General features: G+C 35.5%; 1 protein-coding gene across 4 annotated transcripts in view; it reads left to right on the forward strand.

Annotated features, from left to right (window-relative positions):
* PI15 (peptidase inhibitor 15) overlaps positions 1 to 21,444 on the forward strand; it is a 77,187-nt gene that overhangs the window by 27,519 nt on the left and 28,224 nt on the right. For 2 of the 4 annotated variants that reach the window (XM_081816164.1, XM_006727310.3), the window contains exon 6: positions 378 to 6,432. The exons of 1 other annotated variant lie outside the window; for it this stretch is intronic. In XM_081816164.1, the coding sequence (XP_081672290.1) occupies positions 378 to 513 (136 nt within the window). In that variant the 3' untranslated portion in view covers positions 514 to 6,432. Of the gene's footprint in view, positions 1 to 377; positions 6,433 to 21,444 lie in introns of those variants that run through there. One more of the 4 variants, XM_031026925.2, reaches the window with a different exon arrangement.

Genomic DNA, 21,444 nt, shown 5'->3' on the forward strand with positions numbered 1-21,444 from the left:
ATAAGAAGTGGAGGGGTGCTTGGGTGGCTCAGTGCGTTAAGCATCTGCCTTCAGCTCAGGTCATGGTCTCAGGGTCCTGGGATCCAGCCTGGGGCTCCCTGCTCCGTAGGGAGTCTACTTCTCCCTCTCCCTCTGTGCACCCCCCCCAACTCATGCTCTCTCACACGGTATCTCCCTCTCTCTAATAAATACATAAAATCTTAAAAAACAGAAAAAAATGGATATAATTTTCAGTGCCTTTCTAAACTGACAAACTTCTCAAAAAGATCATTACATGTCAATCCATGTGGTCATGTGCTTAAGGACAATCAAATTTCTTTAAATGGGCACTAATGTAACATTAATATTATCTTTGTACTTTTTTTTCTTCTTTCTAGGGGCAATTGGATTGGAGAAGCACCCTATAAAGTAGGGGTACCATGTTCAGCTTGCCCTCCAAGTTATGGAGGATCTTGTACTGACAATCTTTGTTTTCCAGGAGTAACGTCAAACTACCTATACTGGTTTAAATAGGCTTATCTTTTCATCCAGGAAATAGAATGGTTTCTGGGAATCATAGGCATATATATATATTGAGTTTTGCACATATTATACATATTTTATAATAATCTTGTTTTCTTTTTATTATTCATTGTATAAATTAGTGTTTGTCTAGTATGTTTGTTTCATCTTTGAGGTAATCAAAACATCCATTTCTATCTTCTGACCTCTAAGCCCAAGTTAAAATGTTGTCTATGTAGTATTAACATAGTTGATGCATCCAATTCTAAAACTTGCTTCCCAAAGGAATTATGTTACACTTGTGAGGAATCAAATATATATTTGACCTGTAATTTATGTGTGTGCATGTAGATACATATACATATATGTGTATGTATATATACATGCACAAACATATAGTAGAGGATGTAACACAGAGAATAATGTGATTCAATAGTTAACTTGAGGGAAATTTAAAAATATACTATTCTGAAATATATATGAGGTGGTGGGACATCTTCAGCACCCATTTCTATAATACCTACAAAGTGATAATTTGCGAAATAACACTCAGTGATGTCTGGACATAATAATTTAATTAAGCCACCAAGGATTTCATTCTGGAGGTATTTTGTCTTATTTTGGTTCACCAAAGGATATGCTCAACTTATGTAAGATCAAGTCATACCTTTTGCTTAATCTCTTATTGAATTAGTAATCATGTGTTGAGTGCTTATTATGTGCAAGGCACTCTGCAAGTTATGTTCTGATAATGCAAAGATGTGAGATACGGTTCCTGCCTTCAAGAAGCTCACAAAAATATTCAGGAAATAATGCAGTTTAAGATTTTGCTGCAAAATTACAGTTTTTTTAACAAATTGATTTTAATGTAAGTTTGAGTAAATAGATGCCACAATGGTCACCTATAGGTGAAATAGGTGATGAGGACACTGTGTGATACGCAAGGCTTCTGATTAGCATGAAAATGTAGGGACACCACTTGGAACTAAAAGAGGCAGGAAAGAATTAACTGCCCAGGGATTACTGTATTAGAGTAAATAGTTGTGAGTTTGGAAGGCAGACAGCAAGATGCTAAAAAACCTGACAAGGCCCAGGAGAACTAAGATTTAGGAGACAGGTATGTAAAGTCACAGAAATAGGGTTACTGCACAAAAAATTACAGGTGAGAGCTTCAGAAGGGACTATCCTGAGAGTCTTATATCTTGAGGCCTGTCAGCAGAGGGTGAAGAATGCCAAAAGAAACATGTGAGATGCCAAGGACACTTCCATCTCTTCACATCATTATTTGGTGAGCATCCATCCAATCATCATGAGCCTCTAAGCATCACATTAAAGATTCTGTATGCACACCACAGGTAGGGTTTGGCAAAGTGGCCCTCTTCAGATGATTTGCTAAGGACTAATTAGCAAATCTTATTTCCATGTCTATGTAGAAGAATAATTTTCAGTTCTCCATTAAGTTTGATTGTGGAAGTCAAATCAAAGTCACTATGAAAATTTCACTCATGTGATTTTGGAAATGCAATGTTTCCTCCTTCAGGAATTCACTATTAGAGAGGAAAATTCAACATCTGGGTCAAGACACTTATATTATGTTTTGTGTGTGTGTGTGAGAGAGAAAGAGAGAGAGAGAGAGAGAGATGAGAGAGATTATGAAAGAGAGAGAGAGAATGAAAGAGAGATTATAAGAGAAAGAGAATGAAAGAGAGAGAGTGTTCACAAGTTATGTAATGCTTCCATAGAATTACAGAATAAGCAAACGGGGTTAGTTCCAGAGTGCAAATAACAGAAGGAAGCTACTTGTTTAAAATTCTGTACACATTTGTGATTTCTTAGGGCGGATGCACTGAAAAATGACAGTTAATTAAATCCAGTCAATGAGGGAAAAATCCACCATCTGGAGTTTAGGTTTACATGATGACAAACAATTGGCCTAATTCCTTTTGCAAATTGAATGTGGTGACCAAATGTTTTGATATCATACTACTCTGCTTTTGTGGGCACATATATAGACTGTATGAAAAATAAATATTTTTGGATACTAAACTGAAGAACAGAAGTAGTTGTTAGATTCGGGCCCCAGTCTAACTTTTATCTAACTATAGGCAATTGAAGAGAAAGCTAATTAGTAGGATGTTTACTTGATTTCTCTAGAAAGTATTTCCAACTTTCATTTTCCTAGACTTGTTCTATAGAAGTAGCAAAAGTACTATTAAACAAACATCACTGTTCTCAGTTCCAGTCCTGTTGCTGGATTGCTTGTGTGGCTTGGTTTCTCAGTTCTGAAAAAGAATAATGATATTTGCTACATATTTCACAGAGGTTCCTCTGAGGCTAAAGTTACCATACTAATAGCAATTTATGAATATTAAAAGCATCATTAATGTTGTGAGACTTATTTGGGAAAAAATTAAGTTTTATGAGCTTCTCTTTGGCAGAAACTGTCTGATTCTTTGTATTCATCCCAGCTTTTTATAGAGTGGTTATAATGCAGTAAGTGTTTAATAAATGTGTCTCTGAATATATTTTTAGAATTAACTAAAAAACCTAGAATTGCAACAATTTAGAGGAGTCCCACCTTTCCATGTTTTATTAAGACAAAAAAAATTTCTTAAATATAAAGCTCTGGATGCATCAAAAATCCAGATACATCATCAAACATACCAGATTAAGACTAGGATCTAGGCATGAATAACTGACACCACAGTCCTTTCCAAATCACTAGAGCTATACATTTATTTATAACTTAACAACTCAGCTGAAAATATAACGGGTATTTTTTGTTATGCTATGTGTACTTTTTAAATTTAGTAATATAAGGTAGACATGTTAACTGTTTCATTTTCCAGGCTAAAGCAAATGAAAATTTGCTGGTATCAGCAGTGTGTCCTGTTTTTCACAACATTCAACCATGGTGCTAGGATAGCTACTTCTCACTGTAATTCCCAGGGGCAGAAAGAGTCTGGGTATCAGATATTTCTTAAGAGCAGCTTTAAATAGTCAATATTGAGATTTTCATTTCAAAACATATCATTCAAAAGAAAGAGTAGTCTCTATATTCTCCATATTCCACAGTACTGATCCTCTCTCTATGGCATGGAGTTTTCAGTAAAAAAGTAAAACACTTCCGTCACAATACAGTTTTGTTTTGTTTTTATTTTGGCTTGCATGTCATCAGAAGACTGGAAAAATGACAATTTTAGCTGTTAAACTGATGGATTTCTTTATAGAATTGTATTTAAGTCGTGTAGGCACACTCTTAATGTTGCTGGTTATGACAGATAAGCTTGTTTTTAAAATGTGGTGGAAACAATTTTTATTAGTACCATTTTTGCTTCTGTTCGGTAGCCTAAGCATCGTGGTTTCTGTGGTTCGTCAGGGTTTGCCCTACCAGCTTCGTTTGGCAGCGCCGTAACGTTCACTTGAAACCTTTGTGGAAACAGTCATTCGAAAGCTCCGTGCAGCTCTAGCAAAGAGTTGACCCAACATGAAGGCAAGTTCACCCAATAAAATATACTCAGACTATTTGGACTGAAACAGCATGCATTTTTCTCATTAATACATGCTTGTGTAAAATCAACTTATATCATTTACATAAGCAAATCTGATACACATTTAGACCAGCTGAAGTGTTTTGTGTTCATACCCTGCTTATTAAGTGAATATATAAGCTATGCAGAGAATTTGCATATGTCCAGGAAGGAAAAATAATGCTCAGCCCGTGGTTTACGTTCTACCTTTGTATAACAACATCCCCTACGTTCCACAGTATCACGGGATGCAAATTTTGACATAAATGGAAGCTTTTACCTACCAAAGTGTTTAGGGAGAGTAAAGTTAGATTTCTATCAGTGCCTAACAGTATATCCGACTTTACATATATATATATATACACATATAAATGTGTATATATATGTATATCTACATATATATGTATATTGTCATTATATGTGTGGGGAAAGGCATATTTAAACACACGCAAAATGATTTTAAAAAATTATGCCATGATATAATTTTGACCTATGAGAGGTCAATCAAAAGCTTAGAAAGTTAAACAATTCACTCGTTAATGGTGCTGAAAATGCGTTACAACCACCATATCCTTGCTACAATTTTGAGGTTTCTTTTCAGTTGAATTTTTTACTAAGTGTGAACTATCAATATCAATTCTGGTGCTAAATACGTGGTGCTAAATGAATTGTTAGTGTTAATAGTTTTAGTAATACTCTTTTTATTCATTCTTAAAAGTGATATCCATTCAATTCCTGATTCAGAAATATTAATAAACTCCTGTTAAATTAATGTTACCCAGAAATAGGCCAGTGAACTCTCTTTTTTGTGTAACAGTCCAACATTATCTAGATGTTACAGAATGTAAATATATTTCTTTAGAATTTATCAAATTTCTTTTTTAAAGGCATTTTTTAGCGTGGCAATGTCCAAATTCAAGTATCACCTGAAGGTTACACCAACCATGCCTCAGGCACTGGCGCCCTCTGGTGATTGTGAAAATAAATTTTTGGTGGCTGCTTGGCCTGCAAAAAAAAGACATTTTTTGTTAAAAAAAAATTTAAGTTCCTCAATATTGGAACTCTGGGGTACTCATTAAATCTGACAGCATTTGAAAATGCTTGACTCTGTTGACATCATTTTCAAAGAGGGTAAGAGAGGGACTATATCTTGGCATCCACTTTCCTAAATAATAATGTTTTTTAATGAAAATTTATTTCTAAGGTGCTTATCGAAGTGTTTTTTTTTTTAACTAGGTATTACTAAAGTATATTTTTCATTTGGCTTATATCATAAATACAATTAGAATTAAAATTAGCAAACAATTATAAATGTGTCTCATTTTCAGAAGTGATTATTTTTATTTAACATAGTACATAAGATTAAAAGGAGATATGTTAAAATAATTAATTTCATAAAAAAGGATTATCTCTCCATTTTTACCTGTTGGTCTAAAATTTGATATTGTTCTTTAGTCATACTATTTAGCTAATGATAAAATTGTATTATTCCATTCAAAGTCCTTCTAGCCTAACAAATGTACATAAAAACTTAGAATTATATCACTTGATATAACTAATGAAGACAAAATTCTTAGGTAAACTTCCAGTTGAGGTATGCCATTGACATCATGTGTATATATCACATAATTGTGATAATCTGTTGTGACAGAAATGTTTCTTAAACTACGTTAGCATAACCAAATGAAATATATTTTGAAGCAGTTTTCCACATTAGTATTTTTAAACTTAAAGCAAGAGAACACATTTTATGATCCCAATTATATATAAAGTTTTAACATATACTACATACAAAATGGATCTGCTCATACCCCAAACCTTCCCCAGTGCGTGGGAAGCTTGTTCTGAGAGCCCTAGGATTCCATCAAACAGAAAAACATTGATCTAAAACATCCGGTTTCCCCCATTTTTCTCCAAAATAATCAGGTAATTAAAGCAAGAAAAAAGTTTGAGGCACTAAATTATTCCAATACGCACTTCACTTTACATATGTTAGAAGCTTCTGGTTTGATGAAGCATTAAATGCTAACTTTAACTGGTGCTTGGAGATAGCTTACAGGATCTTGTGTTTTGTTATTTGACAAACAGAATTTTGGTGCCATACTAGTTTGAGAATTGGAAGTAACTGTGGTGAATGCATTTTTAAGATATCTAAATATTTCAAATATGTATATAATTCTAAAATATACTATATCATTTCAGATTTTTTTAAAGATTAACTTGGATAAGTTTTATTCATTACTTAACACTGTGGCAGTTAAAGGTGCTTTGATGTTGTGATATAATGTCGTGAATGTGTACATACATAAAACCTGTGTAAACCTCTGTCCTTATAAAGCCTAACAAGTGTAGCTTTTTGAGCTCTGCTGTATTTTCTTTTTCAATAAAATATTATAATTAATTGTTTTGTTTTAAAAGTATATCTAATTGTTTTCTTGTTTTCAATAGAGTTTTCAAATAGAACTAGATGGCATGGTAATTTTGATAAGGTATGATGAACTACTTCTCTAAAGCAACAATGATTATATCTTTAATGCATCGCTGAAATACACCAATAATCTTCTATTTTCCCCTTTCTTTCTTCCCTTTGCTGCCTCATTCTTTCCTTCTTCCCTTCTTTTTCTACTCAATTCCAAAAAATATTCTGAAGTACAAATATAAAAGACATTTCCATGGAGGAAGAGGAAAAGATCAATGAATGTATCAAGAAGTTCTGGCTGAGGAAAATTGCAGCAGTTGAACACAAATACTTTTATGCTTCCCCGCATAGAGAGCCTGAAGAGAAACCATAGATGTTCCTGGGGGAGAGGCACACATCAGGCCACTCCTTGGCCCAAGGATAGTGATTTCTAGGGTGGCTCTACCTTGTAGAGGGTAATTCCTTTCTCTCTGGTGAAATGTAGATCTCGCAGACCAGCGCACTAAGAAGGATCTGAATCTAGGGCTTTAAATTTCTCCTTACCATATGTGATATTGTGATTTATTATAAGGAAAACAAGGGGGGCCTGGATGGCTCAGTCAGTCAGGCATCTGCCTTCGTCTCAGGTCATGATCCTGGGGTCCTGGGATCAAGCCCGGCATCGGGCTCCCTGCTCGGCAGGAAGCCTGCTTCTCCCTCTCCCACTCCCCCTGCTTGTGTTCCTTCTCTCTCTGTGTCTCTCTCTGTCAAATAAATAAATAAAATCTTTAAAAAAGAAAAGAAAAGAAATACATATTTGGTCTTCCTCCAGTTTCTGGCTCACAGCTCCCCAAACCCTTGGAATTTCTAAGTGTTGACTGAGAGTGAGACAGGTGTGTTTTGTTATGTTAATGAGGTGACTTTTGGGAAGCACTTAAGAATGGGGGCTGGTTGTCAGTGGAACCAACCTTGTGATTAGAGGCTTGGAACTTTCAGTCCCACCCCTTGATCTCTGGGGAGGGGAGAGGGGCTGGAGGTTGAGTCAACAGCCAATGATCAATGATATAATCAATCATGCCTATCTATTGCAGCCTCCACAAAAAAACAAGAACCACAGGGTTCTGAGAGCTTTGGAGCTGGTGAACCCAAGGAGGTGTAGGAGAGTGGGGCACTAGGACAGGGCCCAGGAGTTTGTGCCCTTCCCACATACCTTGCTTTACGCACCTCTTCCATCTGTCTGTTCCCAAGTTATATCCTTTTATAATAAACTGGTCATCTAGTAAGTAAAATGTTTCTCTGAGTTCTGTGAGCTGCTCTAGCAAATTCACTGAGCCCAAAGAGGAAGTGGTGGGAACCTCTGATTTATAGCCAGCTGGTCAGAAATACAGGTAAAACCTAGACCTGCAACTGGCATCTGAACCCCAAGGAGGGGGTCATGGGAACCCCAATCTATAGCTGGTGGTAAGCATAGGTAATAACCTGGGCATGCGGCTGGCATCTGAGGTGGGGAGCAGTCCTGTGGGACTGAACCTTCACCTGTGGGATCTGATGCTATCTCTGAGGAGATGGTGTCAGAATTGAGTTGAATTCCTGGACACCCTGCCTGTGTCTGAGAATTGCTTGGTGATGTGTGGGAAGTCCCCTAGTCCCTGACACACACACACACACACACACACACACACACACACACACACACACACTGGAATTGCTACCACAACCAATGAACCCTATTTCACCCAAGACAAGAAAGCCTCACTAACCTGAAACTTTTCAGAGTCTCCCCATGAGCCCTGTGGCTCTTTGTCAATTGCTTTTCTTTCTCCTGCTAGTCCTCCTTTTTCACTTCACTCCCTCATCTTTTTTTTTTTTTTAAGATTTTATCTATTTATTTGACAGAGAGAGACACAGCAAAGAGGGAACGCAAGTAGGGGGAGTGGGAGAGGGAGAAGCAGACTCCCTGCTGAGCAGGGAGCCCGATGTGGGGCTCGATCCCAGGACCCTGGGATCATGACCTGAGCCGAAGGCAGACGCTTAACGACTGAGCCACCCAGGTGCCCCCACTCCCTCATCTTTAAGCCTCCAGTTTCCTATCCACATGTTTGGAAAGTTACAAAGGGGATTGGTATGTCCACATAAGGGAATACTATGCAGATGAAAAACAGAACGAGAAAAATCTCTGTACACTGGTACAGAGTGGTCTCCCTGCATATGATACTAAGTGAAAAAGCATGGTACACAAGTATATAACTAGAATATTCCCCTTGTAAGAAATATTAGTGGAAATAGTACACATATACACGCATGCAGTTACAATATATACTTGTTTTTATTTGCAAAAAGAGACGTAGAATCATAAATTAAAAAGAATGAAAATGATTATCTGTGAGAGTAAGAAGGGAGCTGGATGGAGGGGACAATAATATTTCAAATAACTTTGAAACACAATGAGTGTATATCCTTAGTGGGATATATTATAAAGACAGAGCTATGAAGAAACACTTAACTTTATTCAGTTGGCTCTCTGTGGTAGTATTAAGGGGAAAAGAGGAGGAAGAATAATGCAAGTAAGTAATTAGGGTACTCTTTTTAGGAACCAAAATTTTTCAATGTAAGAGAAAAGAAGCATAATTTCCAAAAAAGTTGAGTAACACTAAAATATTAAATATGAATTTGAAATGTTAAGTATGAATTGTTGTTACCTCAAGATATCTTCTTTTTTGAAAATTAATATGTTTAGCTTTGAATGGTAAAAAGCCCTAGGGTTTATGGCAATCCAATAACAATAAGTGCATTTATTGCCCAGATTGTTATCTCTGATACCATTCACCACTAGAAGTAATGCTTGACATCACCTCAGCTGCCAACAGCCTAATCCAAGCCACCATTGTTTCTCGCATAGATTAATGATATCCAACATGGAGTTTGTGCTACCAGAGAATGCAGCAGAAGAACCATTAAGAAAAGTGCTTAAAAAACACAAGAACCCCTACTTCTATTTAATTTTATCTAAAGAAGAAAAAACACTAACATAATAATTAAAAAAAACTACATGTTTAAGTACAATCATTGTGTTCCTTTACTGCTTTCAAAGTATATTACTTCTGTTAAGAAATAAAATTGACAGAAATGCAATAAAAAAAAGCAAAAAAATATTAAGATTTTCTATAGGATAATGGGTTGACAGCCCCTCCCCACCTAGGTCCACACACGTAAGGGCCGCATGTCCCCAGAAGTGAGTGGGGTGTCCTGAAGGACTGGTGAGCTGTCCAGTGCAGCCTTACCATGCTCCTCATGTGGCTGTTTGCTTTTAAGACTTTTGCACATAGTACATTTTAGTGACTCAAGTAAGAGAATTAACTACTTTTGAAATCCAGATTTTACTGAACATTGACAAATATTTTTTTTTAAGATTTTATTTATTTGACAGAGAGAGAGAGCACAAGCAGGAAGAGCAGCAGAGCGAGAGGGAGAAGCAGGCTCCCCACTGAGCAAGGAGCCGGATTTGGGGTTCGATCCCAGGACCCTGGGCTCATGACCTGAGCCGAAGGCATACGCTCAACTGACTGAGCCAGCCAGGTGCCCTACATTGACAAATATTCTTAGAAAATTCCTGCAGAACCCCAAGGTTTAAAATAATTTAGTAATGAAAGCACAAGTTAACCCCAAGGAAGTTTAACAGTCATAATTACCCTGCTTATGATAACAAGCTTTCTGTCAACCACATTATGAGGAAAAATAATGATGATCCAATCATGTGTGAGAGACTGGTCAAAGAATTAAAAATTTTCAAGACTATTTGGAATGGTGACCATGCTATTAAATATTCATTAATGAACAATTGCTTTGATATGTTAGCTGGTGACAGTGAAGCTATCATGATTAGCAAACATTTTTAAACCAACATAAATGAAAATTGTGGTTGAAGTTCCGTACTAAATAAAACTTTTCAAAATTATTGAGCCTATGTTGTCATATTGCTCTGATAGAAATTGTAAGTACTAATAAAATTTGAAATTAAAATAATTGGAGAAATACCAAATAATATTTTGGTGAAGGCAAATGTTTTTACAACACTGACAAAATAATAAAATATTTTTAAAGGTTTTTAAAAATTTTATTCTAAATATTTTATTTGTTATTTCTATTTCATAAACACACAGTATATCAGTGCATGGTTTAATGTCTAATGTGTACTAGCATGTGGTATAAATTATATTGTAGACAGTGAGTGTGCAAGATCCAAAACTTTTTACGAGTAACAGTACCCACCAAAAAGTTTGGAGGCAACAGGTCTAAATACTGGCAGCTTCCGCTACATATTTCTCTGCTGCTTCCACTTTTGCTCTTTCACAGTCCATCACCACACAGCTTCCGGATTGATCTTTTTGAAAGTAAAGCACATTCAATGACTTTCCTGCACAAAGCCTTCCTATGACATTTCCAATGCACTCAATGCATCCAGTGCATTATCATTACTTACTTCTACTGGGCTGGCTTCTGCCTCATTCTCCATCCTCCTCTACTCTTCGGCAGCCCACTTGTGCTTGCTTTCTGCCAAATTCATCTGGTCTTTGGGCTTTTTCACTTGTTCTTCTTTCTGACTAGGACATCCTCCTCTCAGACAGTCACGTGGCTTTTTTCTTATCCCTTCAATCTGCCCCACCCCACTAACTGACAATTTTCCCACCCCCATCACTCTCTAACTTTGCCTTTGCATTTTTGCCTCCATATTACCACTATGGTAACTGAGCTAAGAACTGCGTGTGTGCGTGCTGCTAATTCCATTACATATATTGGTCTACTATCTGTCTTTCCCACTAGAACATAAGCTTCATGAAGGCAGGCACTTTACCTTATTTATTACCTTATTTCCAGGGCCTTGGAATATACCTAGTACTTTGTAGGTGCCCAATAAATATTTGTGAGGTAGATCAATAAATGAATGGAGTTGCAAAGATTAAATGAGGCAATGAATGTAAAGAATTCCTTGCACACAGTTCTTGGTAAGGAATAAATAAAAATCTTTATTTTTACAACCACTATTATTTTTTTCATGATATTCTGCAAAATAACTAGGGATCTATATCCTTAGAGTTTCTGCTAACAGAATTAACTTGCCATAGAAACAGAAACCAAGCCTGTTTTTCTAGAAAACCATTATCTCTCATCTAAGTTACTTTTATTTTGTAATCTGTAGCTGAAATCAGAATTAAATTAATATCCTTTTGGGAACAGGTCCATTAATCTGAATGACCAACTTATGATAGAGATTGCCTAGAGAGACATTTTTATGTTGTCCCCTGATTTCACCCTTATATGGGAAAGAATGAAGCAAAGAATGCCAGTTCTGAGAGAACAGCACCAAATTCTTTAGCTTTCTTCTGCATTATTTGTACTTAAAAATGAGAGTAAGCCACAGAGAAAGAGAAAGAAGAAAGAAATAAAAAGAAGTATGTCAAGATTTGCATTTGCTCAGTAATTCCATGTGAATCAAATAGGACAATCTGGAAATAACAGAATTAATTGTCATGTGTACAACCTGGGTCTTTCCCCATAGTACTTAGTGAGTTTTTGTACACAGGACACTGAGACAGTGAGAATTCTATTTTGACTGGATTCATGAACTGAAACCATCAAACCAACGTGAAGGAGACACATATTCAAGTAGAAAAGAACAGTAAAGTCTCAGAACATGAAATACCTTTTTGGAGATAGAAAATAAAATGATAAATCTTACTATATAATAGAACAACTATCTAAAACTATAATTATATTAATACATTTTCAGATAAATTATAAATCTTTCCTGAAGTAAAACATAATGTTCACTTATTTTTAATACTTTCCTATTTATTAATAAACAGACTCCTAACAGCATTAGGCAGCCCTTTTGTGTTTTTATAGATAAGGAAGAATTATTTTTCTGTAGCGTTTTTCAGTAAGAATGATGTTGACCAATATTTTATTGCAACAGACTGTCCATGCCTTGAAAGGCATTTATCATCCCTGGCTCCTCTGAATGCTAAATCCCTAGAGAAACTTCTTCAGTTTCTACAGAATGGGGACAACCAAAATTACCTGTATACATTTTAAATGGCCTTCTGAAGGGGGCAGGGGGCAGTAATATCCCTGATTTAGAACCATTGATAGAGATATTCATGAGTAAGCAGTCAAAACCAAGCTAGTCTGTTGAATGCATTAAACTCCTCTATGGTTTTTTTTTTTAAGATTTTATTGATTTATTTGACAGAGAGAGAGAGACAGCTAGAGAGGGAACACAAGCAGGGGGAGTGGGAGAGGGAGAAGCAGGCTTCCCGCCGAGCAGGGAGCCCGATGCGGGGCTCGATCCCAGGACCCTGGGATCATGACCCGAGCCGAAGGCAGACGCTTAACGACTGAGCCACCCAGGCGCCCCCCTCTATGGGTTGTTCATTCCTGTATTTCATTATAATTATGCACATAGGCACTCATTTTTCTAATGGTATTTTTTGAGTTCCAACTATGTGTCAGACTCTATTCTAGGTTTGGGAGCTATGCAGTGAACAAAACGTAAAAATCCATGTCTTCATGGAACTTACATTCTAAAGGTAGGGACACTGACAGTAAACAAAGTAAGACTGAAATATGTCAAAGAGTAATAAATGTTATGGAATAAAAATAAGGTAGATGAAGAGTGGGAAGTACAGGAAGGGAGTGTACTCAATTTTACATGAAGGGTCAGGAAAGGCCTAACTAAAGTAACATTTCAGGAAAGATATGAAAGATTTGAGGGAGATAGCTATGTGGAAAATATACCAAGGCACATACAGTATGGACTTCTGGGGAAGAAGTTTCCAGGCAAGGGAAGAAAGGGAGGTGAACTATGGACTAGACCAGGGTGGCTGTGTCACCGACTTGTGGTGGAGTGAGGGAAGAAAACAATGTTGGAATGAGGTCAGGGAGGTTCCAGACCAGGTGGCATGGGGTCTAAAGATTTCTGTGATCTGTTTATTGAAAACAACTAGCACTTATTTTTTTCAGTCTCTCTGTTGCATTCAAGGCAGTCTTCATTCTGTTTTTGTTTATTTTTAATTCTTCTCCTTGGGTTCTGTACTCTCCTTGATGTCTATTATCTCTGGGACATTCAGTGGTTCAATTGAGCAATAAGTAGGTTCTTAAATATGATTGTGAAACACCCAATTGCTCTATCAGTCTGAGGCCAACCTGACATGTAACTTCCCTCTTCAAACACTTTCCTTTGCTTCTTGCCCATACAGAATAAGTGCAAGTAACACTTCCTCACATTTAATCTCCCCTATGCTGAGGTGAGAGTTTTTATTGATAGCTTTTTCTGGCTACGCTTCACACACATTTTCTACAGATGAACTAACATAAACTTCTCAACATCTCTGTCTAGTCTTGTGTGGTTTACATTGTCTGGATGCTTGCGTGTGTGTGTATGGATGTGTGTGTCCTCCATGACACACATTCTTCTCACATGGCTTTACTTTACCTCCTCTGGCAATCTTTGGCTTCAAGCTTGTTCTTACAAGTTTGTTCTCTTTCCTAAAGCACCAAAAACACTGAACGGTATCTCAATTATTGCATTTACCTCTTAGCCTCCCTTATTGCATATTCAAAATTATTCCAAAAATCTTATTGTACTATGCTACAAGGTCTATGCTAGGGTCATCTTGGTATTACAAAGTGTTAGCACAGAATCGCCTTTCACTACTGAAGTAATTAATGCTTTCATGCAGTCAAGCTGCCACATTATTTGTGCTTTAGTCACATATCCGCAGATACATGAGTGACCAACAGATGCCACTCTTGTAACTACCTGTAGTAGCATACTTCTGCTAAAAATTCACAGGAACTTAAAAGAATTTTATCACAGGAACATTTAGTATTTCTTTTGCATTACTTATATTAAATATAGAAGCAATAACGAATACATGTTAACAAAAATCTATGCCAAGAATATGCAAATGATTTTAAGTTCCCCAACTTTTGACAAAATAATGTAATTCATTCTTTAGGTGGACAGGCAGGTGGGTGGTAATTTTCTTGAAGATATTTGAGAATGTAGTTGAAGAGAAACACTGACTAAGAGTTTGAGTAATTGATATAGGATTGCAAATATTAAATAATTGTTTAGTGTTATACTTTATGCTTAATTAGAAGTATTTTCAAAGGTGAATCTACTATAGGTATTTTATATTTAATAAAAATTTAGAAATCAATTACAATGTAAGAGTTGATCCCCTTATTAAGTAAATCTACTGATTTCGGGGAAAATATAACTTTATAATTCAAATAATTAGTTCTTAATTTACTCCAGGAAGTAAATACTATTCAGGACAATTTAAAGCACCTATTTAATTGTGCAGTTTTTTTAAATTTTTAAACAAGCAAAATACATAAACAAAAAATATATATATAATGGCATAATAAAATAATTTTTATTATGATCATATGATTAATAAAAATTATTTTTCATATGTTTCACATACATACACATTTGTGTACGTTGGGAACAATACATTATTTGTAGTCTGCTCATTTCACTAGTGAAAAAGATAGATATTTACAGTATATTATTAAATTTGCTGTAATGCAATGTTCTAGGAGGGGACAACTAGGGGAAACCTAGGGTTTGTGAGTAGGTATGACTCTTCAAAGACTTTCTGAAGGATCAGCTTTCTGAACTAAGCCCTCTCTCCCTTTACCCCTTCTCTATGATCCATAATTGTGATGCAAATTTTACATTCTTCTGATTTACTGAGACTTTTCCCCAAGTGCTGTGAGACATTTGCCAAGGGATTAAAAAAGCTCTATAACCCCAATTATCATATATATACATATGTATATAAACTACCGTAAGCATATCATAGTGAAATTGCTCAAACTCAAAGACAATGAAAGATCTTAAAAGCAACAAGAAGTAAAGGCCTATTGTCACTAATAAAACAATAAGACTAATGGGTGACTTTTCAACAGAAGCTCTAGAAGACGGAATGCAAAGGAATAGAGTCCTTAAAGTATTGTATTAGAAGTAGAAAACCTCCAACCCAGAATTCCATACCTATAGAAACAATCCTTCAAAAATGAAGATGAAATCAACATAATTGCAGATTAAAAGAAAACAAAGTTGCGGGGCACCTGCGTGGCTCAGTCGTTAAGCGTCTGCCTTCGGCTCAGGTCATGGTCCCAGGGTCCTGGGATTGAGCCCCAAATTGGGCTCCCTGCTCAGCAGGGAGCCTGCTTCTCCCTCACCCCACTACCCCTGCTTGTGCTCTCTCTTGCTCTCGCTGTGTCTCTCTGTCAAATAAATAAATAAAATCTTTAAAGAAAAAAAAAGAAAACAAAGTTGAGAGAATTATTGTTAAATACCTATGTTGTCAGAAATATTAATGGGAGTTCTTAGATACAAGAAAGTGATCTTAGCTGGAAAAATAAAACTATAGGAAGAAATGAAAAGCATCAGAAAGGTGAATATGGGAATAAATATAAATGAATTTTAGCTGTTTAAAATAACAATAATGGTGTCTCATGCAGTTTATAAAATATACAATAATACATATGCAGCAATAATCCAAATAATGCAACAGTAATGTAATAATGCAAATAGTTTAGGGAATGAAAAGTTTTCCTTTTTTCCATTCTAGGTTCTTTGGTTGGTCTAATAATTAAATTGACATAAGACAGATTGACAAGAGAAAAACAAACTTAACTTTGTACATATGGAAGCCCATAAAAATATGGAACTCAAAAAAGTGACCAAAGCAGACCATTTTTATACCTCTTAGACAAATAAATTTGTGAAGAATTGACAAGACAAAGGGGTTTGGGGTAATAAGTTAATGAAGAAGTAACAAGGTTTGTTTATACAGCCTTCTTAGCCCTAAATTCCCTATCCCTGATTATAAAGGTGTCTCTCTTCCTCTTGCTAAAGGGTAGGTACCTTTTACATGGGAGATTTATTTATTACTTTCAGGAAGACAAAGGAGGGTCACAGTGTCTTGCCCTGGATTTTTCTCAAGTAACTTTAATTCAAAATAATCAATATGCCAAAATGGCATATTTGGATGTGGCATATCCTGCTGCCCTTCAGGGATAAATGGAATTAAACTGTTACAAGTTTCTTACATTGATGAGGAAATGGTAGCAGTATTAATGTAAATAATGATTTAAGAAATCATACTTTAGGACACCTGGGTGGCTCAGTTGGTTAAGCGTCCAACTCTTGGTTTTGGCTCAGGTCATGATCTCAGTGACCTGAGATAGAGCCCTGCTTTGGGCTCTGCACTCAGTGTGGAGTCTGCTGAAGTTTCTCCCTCCTCTTTTGCCCCTCCTCCCCGTGCACACATGCACTCTCTCAAATAATTATATCTTTTTAAAAAAGAAAGAAATCATATTTTAATCTCTAGAGCAATCATTTAGGGAATGATAAAACATTCTAAGAATAAGAGCCTAACAGAACAGGAAAATGGAAAGAAATTGATTAATTGAAAGAAGTCAAGAAAGGAGGAATTAAGAAGCAAAGAAGAGGTGGACACATGGGAGATAAATAGCTGGATGTTAGTTTAAAATCCAGCTTTATCAGTCTTCAATTACATTAAAGACTCATTATTTCTTGATTCTACAGGAAGATATAAGAATTATAAATTTTATGCACCAAATAGCATAGCTTCAACATCAAGAGATGATAGAATTACAAGGAAAATAGACAATTCAAAATCATAGAGGGGGGTTTAACACATGTTTCAGTAAGTGACAGAATCAGCACACACAAAATTTAAAAAGGGCATAGAAGGTCTGATCAGCCAACATGACTTATTTGATACATATAGATTTCATCCAACTTCAGAATAACGTTTTGTATGTGTGTTAATAATGGACCATTTATCAAATGGGACCATATGCTGGGCCAGAAAGCAAGACCTAGCAAATTTCAAAAGACTGAAATCACACAGAGTATGTTCTTTGATCCCAATGGAATTAAACTAGAAAAAAAAAAGATAAATATAAAGAAAACAATCCCAAATGTTTGGAAATTAATGAGTTTATCAGTGGGTCAAGGATGAAATCGCATGGAAATAATAGCATTTTTTTTAACTGAATGATAATGAAACAATGACATAAACACTCGAGTGCTGCATATTTAACTATAAATTTATAGCTCTAAATGCATGTAGCAGAAAAGAAGAAAAGTTGAACTTTAACAATTTAAGCTTCTATCACAAGAAGCTAACAAAAACAGCAAAGTAAACTCAAAGATTGTAGAAGGAAAAAAAAAGTAAATTCAAGAGAAGAAATCAATGAAAGAAATCAGATGTGTGATAGAAAACACAGATAAATCAAAAAAGATTTTCTTTGTGAAGATTAATAAATGTGATACATCCTTAAGATATATCAAGAATGAAAAACTAAAACCCACTATAGATCTTACAAATATTAAAAATAATAATAAAACATATCATAAATGGCTTTATGCCAATACATTTGAAAAATCTGATAAAATAGAAAATTACTTGAAAAAAAAAAATCAGCAAAACTACCAGAAGAAGAAATGAAAAGGTTGAATAGCTTGTAATTAAAAGCTTTCTTTCAAAGAACTCTTTGGGGGCCAGATGATTTCCCAAGGGAATTATGCTAAACATTTGAGGAAGAAATAATAGTAAAATTCCAAAGACTCTTCCAAAAAGTTGTAAAATGAAGGACACTTGCCAGTTTGTTTTATGTGGCCAGTATAACCTTGATACATCAATGTAACAAGGACATTACATGAAAGAATAACTATAGGCCAATACCTCTACACTAAAATCCTAAATAACATAACCAAATATCTATCTATCATCTATCTATCATCTATCATCTATCTATCTATATAAAAGGTAGTATAATATCTAAATAAAATATCCAAATATATATAAAAGATAGTATATTATGCATATTATGACCAATAGGTATTTAGTTTTGCAACTTAAAGTTTATTTACCACTCAGAAATCAATCACTATAACTCTTATCATTATTAGAATAAAAGAGAAAAGTCATACATCATCTGAATAGAAGCAGAAAGATCATTTGATAAAAATTAGCACACTATCATAAAAAAAAACTCTCATTGTTTTGGAAAAGAAAGGAACTTCTCTTAATTTGATAAAAGATACTGACAAATGTCTTACTGTTACCATTATACTTAAGCTGGCTAAATATTGCGCAATTTTCTACAGAGATAAGAATAAAACAATGATGTATATTACCATCACTTCTATTCAGCATTGTACTTAAATCTCACCCAGTGTAAAATGATAAGGAAATAAAAGCTACAAAGAATAGAAAAGAAAAATTAAGACTGCCATTATTCAAGACACAATTACATGCATAGAAAATCCAAAGGAGGTTCACAAATAATTAGAATTAATAAAAAATCATTGAATATATAAATGTCTGTTTGAATTTCTTCTTATTAGCAACAAAAGTAACATTTTAAAAATGCATTTATGATAGTACCAAAATACCAAATGCCTAGTTTTAAATTTAATGAAACATACGCGAGGCCTTTACCATTAAAAAATACAAAAATTGGTGTTTGAGTGAAATAGATAAAAAGAATTAAGAGTACACTTATCATGATGAGCACTGAGAAATGCATAGAACTGTGGAATCATTACATTGTACACCTGAAACTAATATAACACTGTAAGTATAAATATACTTCAATTTAAAAAGTACAAAAAAAGGCTGAGGGAAATTGTAACAGTTTGTCAATTAAGATGTATATATCTTTTTCATGCATTGGAAAACTCAATATTATTTTTGAAGATTTTATTTATTTGTCAGAGAGAGAGAGAGCGCACAAGCAAGGGGAAAGGCAGGCAGAGGGAGAAGCAGGCTCCCTGCTGAACAAGGAGCCCAACATGGGACTCCATCCCAGGACCCTGTGATCATGACCTGAACCAAAGGCAGACACCTAACTGACTGAGCCACCCAGGTGTCCTGAAAAACTCAGTATTTTTAACATGCCAGTACCCTCCAAATTAATCTACAAATTCAGTACAATCCCCTTTAAGGTTCCAGTGTGTTTTTTATGAAAATTGATCAGGTGAAGCTAAAATTTATGTGAGAAAGCAAAGAACCTAGAGGAGCCCAGAAAATCTTGAGTTGCAGGAGTAAAACTGTAGGGAGTACATTACCAGATCGCAGTACTAATTTCACAAATACTGTAGTTAAGTCAGGGTGGCACAAGGATAGACAAGGATAGACACAAGGATAGACAAAATGAATAGAATGTCCAGAAACAGATGCATACATATATGATTCCTGATTTATGACATAGGCACTACTGCAGTGCATTAGGGAAAGATTGATACTCTTTCAGGAAAAAAAAAAAAATAAGCCCTACCTCACACTGTATACACAAAACTTAAATTGAGATAGATTTATAGACACATAAGCAAAAAGTAAAACAAACACATTTCTCGAAGAAAAGTTAAGGGACTGATGTAGGAAAGACATTAGGGTACAAAGCTAATGGACAAGAAAGAATTCTTGAGACGTTGGTGCAAAAAGGTGGTTATGTAAGCATGGGATTAGGACCCTTGGGCAGAGAGAGCTGCACTGGGGTCATGGAGAGTGACCCATTATACACTTTCAAGTTGGGAGGGGATTAGGGATAGTGTAGGTCTCTAAGGAATTTTGGAAACAAGATTTCCAGGACCTTGAGGGGGGTAGCTATTGTTGGGAAAAGGTCACTTATTACTGTCTAATAAAGCATTAGTCATGAGACCCTTCAGATGTATATTGGTGGGCAATATGCTTTGGGGATGATTGCCAACACGTATCTTGGGGGGTTTAGAGATAAAGGAAATTTCTAAAGGAATTTTTATATGTTAAAGTAGGCTTACAGGATCCTGGGGGTCGGGCTAAGTTTGCCTTTTGCCCTTAGCAAAGTATTAACACTGAGGCAGTTGTGTCCCTAGAGGAATGTCACTCTGCCTATTTTAAGGACTTGTCAATAGGCTGTAGGCAGTAAGGAAATTTAATAATTTCTCTTCTGCCTCTGTTTCCCACATCAGACCCTATCTTCATAATTTTGGGGTAGACGAACATTTCTTAAACAGGACACAATAAGCATTAAAACTAAAAGAATAGATTGATAAATTGAGCTTCATTAAAATTAAGACCTTCTGCTTATCAAAAGATGGCATCAAGAAAATGAAAAGGCAAAGCATGAACTGGGAGAAAGAGTTTATAGTGCAATTCTAAAAGTTTTTATAGCCAAATCAATATAAAAAGACATAATTCTAAGAAGTGACAAAATATTTCTTTTTATTTTCAAAGGTACAATTGGTTTTTACTCAAAAGTTCTTGGTTATTCCTTATAGCATCTTATTCCCTTTATATATTTATAGGCTTCTTTTATGTTTGCAGAAAGTAAATGTAGTTATTTTATACTCTACATCTGCTAATTGTATCCTCTACCTCACATACAACCCAGAATGTTATCTGTAGATTGAGGCCTGGGTTAAAGCCAAGTTCCCGTAAAAGGAGCTTCCTTTGCTTCAGTTAGTCTCATAGGGATGCTACCAATCTGGAACTACTTTAAGTTCCTTGATTCAGATTTTTCAGACCACAAAGACAGAGCAAAATTGGACTGGAAACATTTGTCCTGTAAGGGCTGGCTTGTGGTTGCAAATTCTCAAGGACAGATTTTATTTTCTTACCACCTACTGCCAAGATGAAGTCAGGCAAGTTTTCCAGCTGTCCCCTCCTGTGTGGTGGTGGGTTTATTTCTCATCTTCTCTTATGCTGATGGGGGCCAGCTTTATGTGACTGTTCCCTATGAGACTACTCACCTGCTTCCTCTTTTGTTATCACATTCTTTGGGTTCCTCCTCTTTCAAATAGGATTTGAAAGAATAGTTGTATAATAAAAGCAAGAGAATCTTTGGCTAGTAAGTGGCAGAGTCAGGAGTTGAACCCAAGTAACTTAAACTCCAGACTGTGTTGTTCACCTTAGTCAATTTCAT

This window comes from Leptonychotes weddellii, chromosome 4 (genome assembly GCF_054177405.1).
Source record: "Leptonychotes weddellii isolate Sample4059 chromosome 4, ASM5417740v2, whole genome shotgun sequence".
NCBI lineage: Eukaryota > Metazoa > Chordata > Mammalia > Carnivora > Phocidae > Leptonychotes > Leptonychotes weddellii.